We start from the raw sequence: 9,993 nt of genomic DNA, 5'->3' as shown, positions 1-9,993 counted from the left end.
TTGTTTCTTTACATTGCCACACTGGCTCATTTATTCTAGATTATACTAAGCCTTGAAATCTCATGGAATAATGAATAATTCTGCTAATTATTCTTCAAAATCATCTTGGCTATTCTTGGCCTTTGCATTTCCATATTTATTTTATTTTATTTTATTTTTATTTTTTTATTTTTTTATTTTTTGTCTGTGAAAGAGCACACTTTATTCGGAAGCAGAGAGCAGCACAGTGACCAAGAGAAGGTGCCCAATGGGCATCCTATACATCGTACTCCAGAAGATACACAGGATGTTTTGCTAATAAAAATCAACAGGAACATGGATTCTTCTGGGCAACTTCCCCAAACTCAACCCTCTCAGGGGTCAAGAAAACTCCTGAAGGCAATTATGGTTCACTAGAGATAGAGGCCCTCAGGGGTGCCTTCTTGTTTTTTATAAAGAACATTTTCTTTAGATTTTTTGAAGTCTTCATTTGTTACTTTCATTCTACGTTCTCTCAAGGCCATCAGACCAGCTTCTGTACAGATTGCCTTGATGTCAGCACCAGAGAGGTCGTCCTTTGCCATAATTAAATCGTCCAGGGTTACATCATCGGCCAGTGTCATCCGGCTTGTGTGAATCTGAAAGATGCGCTTCTTAGTCTTTTCATCAGGCAGGGGGAACTCAATCTTTCTGTCGATGCGACCTGGTCTGATAAGTGCTGGATCCAGAGTTTCTATTCGGTTTGTGGCCATGATAACTTTCACGTCTCCTCTTGAATCAAATCCATCCAACTGGTTCAACAATTCCAACATTGTCCGCTGAATCTCTCTTTCGCCTCCAGAATTTGAATCGTATCTTTTGGTCCCAATGGCATCGATTTCATCAATGAACACAATGGATGGTGCATGTTCTTCAGCAACTCGAAACAATTCCCGCACGAGTTTGGGACCGTCACCTAGGTACTTTTGAATAAGTTCAGAGCCAACCACTCTTAAGAAAGTGGCCGAGGTTTGGTTTGCTACGGCTTTGGCTAACAAGGTTTTACCTGTGCCAGGTGGACCATAGAGAATGACCCCCTTTGGGGGCTTTATACCCATCTCTTCATAATATTCAGGGTGGGTGAGAGGAAGCTCCACAGATTCCTTAATTTCCTGGATTTGGTTGTCCAATCCCCCAATATCTGCATAGGTCTCCTGGGGGGCCTTTTCCACCTTCATCACTGTGACCAAGGGATCTGTGTCATCCATCAGCACTCCTATCACGGCATGCACTTTGTGGTTCAGCAGAACTGAGCAGCCTGGTTCCAACAAATCCTTGTCCACAAATGAAAGGATGCTGACATAGTGTTCTGAGCCCACAGATGTGGACACGATGGCGTGATTGTCATCAATGATCTCTTCCAAAGTTCCTACTGACATTGGGGTCCCCCTCAGATCATCCACCTTTGATCTTTCCTCCTCTTGCTTTTCTTCTAATGGTTTCATTTGTTCTTGATTTCTAATGAATTCTTCTTCCATGAGAAGATAATCTTTAATTCTTTCTAACTTCAGTAATTTCAAGCGGCATTGAGTGTGAGGTGTCACCAGTGGGAGTTTGCTGGCAGCATCTGGTCCCTTTGTTTTCTTCTTCTTTTTCCCCACTCTGGTTGGTACAGGAGGTTCATATTTTTTTTTCTTATCCTTGTCATCCTTCTTGCCACCTCCAGGACCATGACCACCACTCTGACTTTGACCCATCCTGCCTCGGCTGCCCATATTTATTTTAGAATAAGATTTTCACATACATTCGAACACTTCTTTTTAGGATTTTGATTAGAATTACATTGAATGTCAGTATGTACATTAAATAATGTAATATGTTCAATACAGAGAGAAATGACAGTTTAACCAATATTATAATTTATAAACATGGTTTTTCTCCATTTATGTAAGTTTTAAAAATATATTCCATATTTTTAAATTTTGTGAAACTTTTTTGTCAGGACGTTATAATTATAAAAAATAGTAGAATTCACTGTAAATATTAAAGTATGCGCAAAACATGTTTTGGTTAATTTAATTGCCTAGCATCCTTCCTCTTTCTTTCCCTCTTCCTTCCCTCAGATCCTTATTCTCTACTCTACTGGTCTTTCTTCTATTTTCATGAAAATTCCCTTTTTTCTTTCCCATCCCTATCTTCCACATTAGATAAAACATGCAACGTTTTACATTTTATGTCTGACATTTTCCCCTTAATATGATGACCTCAAGTTCCATCCATTTATCAACAAATGACATAATTTTGTTCTTTACGGTTCAATAAAACTCCAGTGTGTGTGTACATCACACTTCTTTATCCATTCATTTATTGACAGACACCTTGGCAGGTTCCGTAATTTGGTTCTTGTGAATTGTGCTGCTCTAAGCATGGGTGTGCTTGTGTCTCTTTAGTATGCTGACTTTATTTCTTCAGGATTAATACCAGGGAGGTATAACTGGATCATGCTGTAGTTCAACTAAATTCTAGTGAATTCATCTTGTCTTCTAGTTCTGAAATTCTGTCTTCTGGTTCATTGAGTCTATTGATTTGGCTTTTAGCTGAACTGGAAGGAGGGAAGGAAGAGACAGAAAAGAACTTTTCATTTCCAAGATTTCTCTGGTTATTTTTCAGAGTCTCTCTCTCTATATTGAATCCCTCATTCATTTCCTATAGTTTTCTTAAATTGTTTGTCCAACCTTTTATTCACTTCAATATCTATGAATTTAGTCATTAAAAAGTTTTGGATCTTTGGAGGCATCTTGCTGCCTTTTTCCCTCATGTTTTCTATAATGTTACATTAACATTTTCTCATTGGTTGGGATGGATATCTCTTGCACTATTATGTGAATGTCTGTTTTTAGTAAGCAGCTGTCCCTTTACAATATATGGGCTGGGGATTCCTCTCAGCATGCTATAATTAAAGGTTATTTTAAATGATCTCTACAGTGTCATTAACCTAGGAGAAGAAAGGTGGATTCATATAAAACGGGCTGAAATTTAGGTAGTATGATAATGAAATTAATGCTAAATATGTAGAATAAAATAGAGAAAAAAAGGGGAAGGAAGAGACACAAAGGAAGAAATGAGGAAAAGGAGAAAAAAGGAGGAGGTTTTAAGTGAAAAAGAAAAAAGAGAGGTGAAGAAAAATATTATAAAAATATTTTAGAAATACATAAAATTAGATTATGAAAAAAATGAGGGAAAAAAAACAATTGACCAAACAATGGAAACAAAACCAAAAAAATTAAAGATTTCTCCTTTTCAGGTTATTTAAAGTGGAGATACTTTCTTCTGGGATTTCTAATTTTAGAAGCCAATCCAAGAGATAGGAGGGGTTTGTAGAATGCCTCTACCATTCAATTTGTTCCTTCTCAGCTCCAGCCCAAGCAGAAGAAATATTTTAGGAGAGTCTTTAGGCTGAGTCTGCCTTTTATTGCTCACCTGAAAGTACTGAGGGAAATTTGTTTGCTCCAGAATTAGATTCATCCTCAATATCTGTTTTATGTACCCAGAGGCAGCATGCAGCTAGAGTAGGGACTACCCACAAAACCGCTCACCTTCAGCTCCATGGACCCATCTAGACTGTGCACCCCGGGTCCCAATACCTTTTCAGTGCACTTAGGGGCACTGCAAATGTGCAAGCCATGTAGATAAATCCTCTGAACACTGCTCATTGCCAGAGAGGTAGCCAGACCCATGCAGTCTGACTGAGGTGGGAACTGTGGTCTCCAAGCTTTCTTCCAGTACCACTCCTGATATTCTCAGATTCACACATCTCACTCCGCCTCACAGATTCACAAAGAACTGGTCTTCCTCTCTGTCACTGACCTCAAACTGCCAATTTTAAATGGAAGCACCCTCTGGTACGCCCCTGGCCACGCAGATTTTGCAGTGGATCTGTGTCACTCCTCTGGGCCCAGACTAAATTTTGGGTTGGCATCTGCTGAATCTATAAAGTGGCTTTGGGGTCTTTCAGATATATCAGATGCTGGATTTACTTATTTCCTCTGCAGCAAGTCTAGACAATGAAATCCTTCTTAAGATGGCTCCATGTCATAGCATGATCTAAATTCCTAGGGAAGTGTAGGAAGTCTTTTCTCCCATGTTGGTCTGTTGTACAGAATCCTACGTTCTTTTAAAAGCTCCAATTTACCTTCCTTAGGGGTTATTACATATTAGTTTATTAATTTCTCCAACTACAGGAGTATTTTGCTATTGTTGTTTTGTATTCTTGATTCTCTTTAATGTGTTCTATGCTGTGATACATTTAAAGTTGCCCTCAATGAAAAACTTTACTGTGCACATACTAGAACAATGTTCAGTGAAAACTTTATTTCTTTTTTTTAGATTCCCTTAGCCACAGAATGCAGCCTCACACAATTCATGTCCTTCTAAGTAGAAGTTCCATACAATTATCAATTAATGAGTTAGAACAAAGACCGGGTCTCTTCAGCTAAATTTTGGGCAAATGTGTAAGGCCATTTTAGCTCAAGTTCTCTGTTTCAGTCAATGCTGTGCTTCTGCCTTTATTGAAAGCTCAATACTTTCATCAGTGCACCCCATTTATACTCTTCTTTGCACAAGTGTTGATCACAAGCAATCCTCAATGAATTAATCACTTGAAATCTACTTTAGAGCAGGATTCTTAGGAAGAAATCATGTACATATTTAGAGTTTGAGAGCTGAAGCACATACTACTTGAGTGGCTACGAGAATACAATCACTGATCATAGCAATAAGAGCAGTCAGTGGATAAAAGGTATTGAAGGGCATACTAGATTAATATTTCAGTTATTGTAATGACTATGTTTGTATTAGTTGTCCATGGGTTGTGTGTGGGTCATCACTCATCGAAGCCTAGTAGATAGAAACATCTGGAGTCTGGGAATGACCAGTGGACATTTTCTCTGGCCAATTTTCCAAGACACTGTGAATTTCTATCTGGTTATGCCATCTCCCACAAAGCACCTGAGATGGGTAAGACCTGCTAAGATGCCAATCAGCCTGCTGACTGCAAGATGTTAGGAAGCAAGACTCTGCCATTGAGACCTTATCCCTGCCTTGATGTATCCCCTTAAATAAACCGCTGGAACCATCTTCCCTTTGTCTAGTTCCAGCTCTTATATGGACTAGATATATCAGGGGCTCTGCTTTTGTAAATATATTTCTGACTCTTAGTCTTCTGTTCTTCACTAATTGTCTTAGACTTTAAATTTTCAGGTGGCTTACACCCTCCTTGGCAGGATGAAGAACCCCTGCAGTGAGACACTGGCCATCGTCCCATTATACATTGTTATAATGGAGTCATTGGACTATGGACCTCTTAAGCTGTGAGCCAATTTATACTTTCCCTCCTCTATTGTTCTTATCAGGTATTTTCGTCACAGTGATAAAAATCTGACTAAGGCAATGTGCTTGAGAAATATGGGAGAGGAAGAAGTGATTCTAAAGACATAATGAAACAAGATAAGTGACAAGCGAAAACAACTGATTAGCAAATGAGAGCAAATTTGAAAGTCAGAGGGTTGCTTTAGTAGAAACTAACTGAAGGCAACAATAAAGACAGCTAAGGAAATGGCCCAGGACGTAATTTTCAGATTAGTCCAACAGAAATTGTCAAGTTACCAATCAAAGCTGGTCTGTTGTGCCAAATCCAGGCTTCAGCTTGGGAAAGAATGTGACCATGATAGGTATGACCCTGATTGAGGCCCCCCAAAATCACAAATGCCTCTCTTCTGAGATAGCCCAAGTGTCTCACTTCCTGTTGAGAACCATTACCTTTCCCCCTCACTTAAAGTTTATGCAGAAGCCTCTGTCCTAAATTTACCTTCTTAGGGTTCTGAACCATCTTTCCCTGGGGCCAATATTAGCTGGGCATAAGCTGCATCTGGTAAGAAATGGGAGGGGAGGATCTTTACAATGTGCCTCATGATGCAGGTGGAATGTACCTATTGAAGCTGAATTACAACACTGAGCTTTTAGACTGGAGATGCTCAATCAAGGAGTTTACCTTTTTTATTTGGTGTGATCAGAAATATTTTTTTTGTCTGTTACATTACAAATGAGTTTAAGTTAATTAAAGGGACTACATATTCCAATTGCATGTATAGAACTATATTTGAATTGCTCTTTGGTATTCTGGAGTTTCTTTTAAATGTAGTATGTTTCCTACTTTTGAGAAGTATACCACAAAAGACTGACACATAATATGCTCTGTGCACAAAGACAAAGAATGTAGACTAATCTCAACATCAAAGAAACATTTTTTCTGGAGAACTTGTCTTATAACTTTTTGTTAAAGCTTAAAAAGAGTTAGCAAGACACTTCCAGACTCTTTTCCAACTCCCACCCCTAAAAATATAATATATAATATATATATATATATATATATATATATATATATATATATATATATATTACACACATATACTTGAGAAATATATATTTATATATATATAGTGTGTATATATATATATATGTATATACATATATACATATATATATATATACATATGAGAAAGTTTAAAGAATGTGACATAAATCTCAAAATTTCCCAGTAAATTAGTGTAACTAACAACATTTGACAATCTGTTGATCCTACCATCCTGTAGTGTGAGACATATTGAGAAACTATGTGTTCCTGTTTTGGTAAAACATCTTCAGAAAAGTTATTTATACAAAGTATTTTAAGGCATCCTCAATTCAGAACTCAGAAATTATATCTGATGAAGTAAAACACAGAACTCTAAAAATTTTGATTTAAATTGATGTCTTATTAAAATCTATCATATTTATATTGAAATTATATTACCTAAAATTCAAAATCATTATACATTTTTTTGCTGAACTAGAAAAAGAGCTTTGAAGTTTACTTTTATATTAACAGAAATTTTAGGAATTATATTCCATAACACTACATTTTTTGAACAAAGAATACGATTATCTTAGTTGTATACAAGTAACTGTTATTGTATATAATCTCATCTGATGACAAAGGAGATGATTCAGTGACACATTTCTATCAAATCTAATAATATTTTAATTCCTAATTGCCAGTGAACAGTGAGGGAAAGATTTCCGCTCAGTGCAAGACAGAAAAATTGATGTTTTTTCTCACACTCTTCATTCATTCATTAGGACATGTCACTTAGATCTCTCAAAAATGTTAATTAATCATATTGACTATGTCTATTATTTATCAGGAGCTACACACAATTGTTTATATTAAACAGCAATGATTTATACAACAACCTAAAAGAGCATATGTCAGTATTAGTTACTTTATAAATTAGTTTTTAAAGTAAAATAGCATAGTGATTAAACAACAAATGGAGGCAAAACCCTTTATTTTACACTTCTCTATTCTAAGAGGTGTCACTGTAAAGAGATCCCTGATTAACAATTTATGAATTGAACTAAAACTGGAGTTTTTAATTGTCACTGCTTTCTGTGCTGTTTCTATCATTTCCTACTGATGTTGTGACAAAATGAATACCTTTCATCTTTCAGTTCCCTCCTTTTTTATTGATTAGTCTTGATACAAAAAGGAAGAGATTTTTCAGTTGATTATCAAATATAAATTATAAGTAAAACATAACCTGACATTAAGGTAAACTGATTATACTATACAATATGTACAAGAAATATAAAAAGATAGGACTTATACTTTTGGGTAACAAAGCCAAGACTTAGAAGTTGAATCCCAGATGAAAGACTGAGGGAAGGATTTAACAGAAGGCATGTCTTAAAGTAAGGGCTGCATTTTTGATAAAGTACTCCAACAGTGTTACAGAATGGATGGAGGTATAAGATGAGGATATTGCAACAGTCAAGGTGAAAAATTACAGAAGTTTGGAATATATCAGATATATTTGAACACTATTTACAATGTCCTGCTGAGATGGGTCCAATACCCTGAAGTATTTATTTTTCAAGATATTTCCAAAAGAAAATAAAAATTTAGTGTTCAGTTTTTGTCCAAAGGAAAACAAAAATTTGAATTGGATCTTAGATTCTAGTTGTTTTGATCTTAATTTGGCAATCTGAAAAAAAAAAACAAAAAACCTGTAAACAAGAAAAGCAATGGGTCAGTTGAAATACATATACACACACACACACACACACACACATACATGAGTATATGTATATATTTGTATGTGTATATATTTAAATGTGTTATTTTGCCTGTTACCTCCCAGGGGATGCACAGGGAGTAAAATTAATACAGCACTCCTCTGATATAAATAGTCCCTTGTCCTGGGGGAGGTAGACAGCTGTGTATTTACAAACTACAGCTTGTAGACAGCTGTTTATCTCACACACCACTTAATATACATTGCATTATGGAAGGCATCACCATTTGCTTTTATAAATGTGATGTTTGATTGGATTTTATAAATATTCATTTTTTAAAAAATATTTCAGTACATTATTATATTTCTTATGCATTGAGGAGAAAACCTACACATAAAAATCAAGGCAGTCACATTGACTTCCACAACAGAAAAATCTAAAGTCATAATAAAATCATTGCTTCTGAGCAAAAGACAAGCTTCACATTTATCAATACTAAGGGAATTCCACAGTAAAATGTTATGTAATTCACTAAAACATTTTTCTATTACAATTTTGTATTACATATAACAAGGCAAGCAAAATAAACATAGGACCTAGGAGAAAGAAAAAAAATAAAAGACACAAAATTCTTAGTCTAGTTACAGTGTATAATAATATAAATTCACATAAAGTTGTAATCACATTTTCTACTTTAAAATAGAATAGGTAGAAGGGCTTATATTTTCTATAATGAAGTGAAAGTTTGTATGTCAAATTGGATTAAAAAGCAAAGTCTATTTGAGTATTGATATATTCCATCATCTCTACAATGATACAAACCATTTCCCATTGATAGGTGAGTAGGAAATGTGAGGCTTGAGATGTCTCAAAGAGAGTATGAAAATCCAATTCTATAGTAGTAATAAATATATACTGATGTTTTAAATTTTCCCAATAATTGAAATTGTACTCTATTGTCACTTTAAATGTTATAAAAATCTACTCACTAAATCCAAAGCTAAGACTAAATATTTGATTGTCCAAACCCTCTATCAGATTTTTACTAACATTAATTATGTCCAGTGTGTTTTAACTTTTTATATCTATGTAAGATTTTCTTACTGAGGAATGTTTCCAGGTTTATTTAATGAAAAAATTTTCAGTAAGGCTTGCTTTATTTTCTTTCTTTCTTTCTTTAGTACTGGAGATTGAACTCACAGGTGCTTAACCACTAAGCCACCTCCCTAGCCCTTTTTTATATTTTATTTAAAGACAGGGTCTTCTGAGTTGCTTAAGTTCTCGCTAAATTGATGAAGCTGGCTTTGAACTCACAATCTTTCAGCCTCAGCCTCCCTAGCCACTGAGATTACATGTGTGAACCATCCTGCCTGGCAAGACTTGCTTTATTTTAATATAATTTATTGTTCAAGTATTATTTTGCTCGGGGGGTATTTGAATATATAATCTATTTTATTTCCTTATTGAGAAACAGATTCAAATAGACCACAGCAAGATAAAATAATGATTAAAAACTAAGATTGCAATTTTAGAAGAAGAAAGCATAAATAGTGACATTCAAGTGCTAAAAATCACATTAATGAACTTGAATAAATTTTTTTGTAACAATGTGAAAAAGCCTTAGAATTTTAGTTTACTATAAACTGGAAGTGCCATTTGAACTCCTGTAGGTATCTTGAGGGTATATTCTCTATTTATTTTACTAACATTAACCATAAATGTCTTAGGCCTGGCAGAGTAAATTTAGTTAATAATAATGATTTATGCATGTCAAAATAGAAAAGATAACTTTAAAAGTATTCACCATAAAAAGTGATAAAAGATTTATGTAATGGGTTACCAAATATCCATGAATCAAAACATAAATTTGATTCCAAAATATATCATTAAATATTACAAGTTAGTGAGAAATATACAAAGAGA

At 35.0% G+C, this 9,993-nt stretch overlaps 1 protein-coding gene across 1 annotated transcript; it reads right to left on the bottom strand.

The window, feature by feature from the left end:
* Nucleotides 1-383: 383 nt before the first annotated feature.
* On the bottom strand, nt 384-1,723 carry LOC144254077 (26S proteasome regulatory subunit 4). The gene has a single exon (XM_077796848.1). It carries the CDS (start codon nt 1,713-1,715, stop codon nt 393-395), a length of 1,323 nt encoding a protein of 440 aa, XP_077652974.1. The 5' UTR covers nt 1,716-1,723; the 3' UTR covers nt 384-392.
* Nucleotides 1,724-9,993: the final 8,270 nt, after the last annotated feature.

Source organism: Urocitellus parryii, chromosome 1 (assembly GCF_045843805.1).
Source record: "Urocitellus parryii isolate mUroPar1 chromosome 1, mUroPar1.hap1, whole genome shotgun sequence".
Lineage (NCBI taxonomy): Eukaryota > Metazoa > Chordata > Mammalia > Rodentia > Sciuridae > Urocitellus > Urocitellus parryii.
Note: the sequence above shows the minus strand (reverse complement) of the source record. Positions and strands in the feature narration are given on the sequence as shown.

What these genes read in the sequence shown, in the direction of transcription:
- LOC144254077 (XM_077796848.1), bottom strand. Translation starts at nt 1,715, where the DNA reads ATGGGTCAAAGTCAGAGTGGTGGTCATGGTCCTGGAGGTGGCAAGAAG.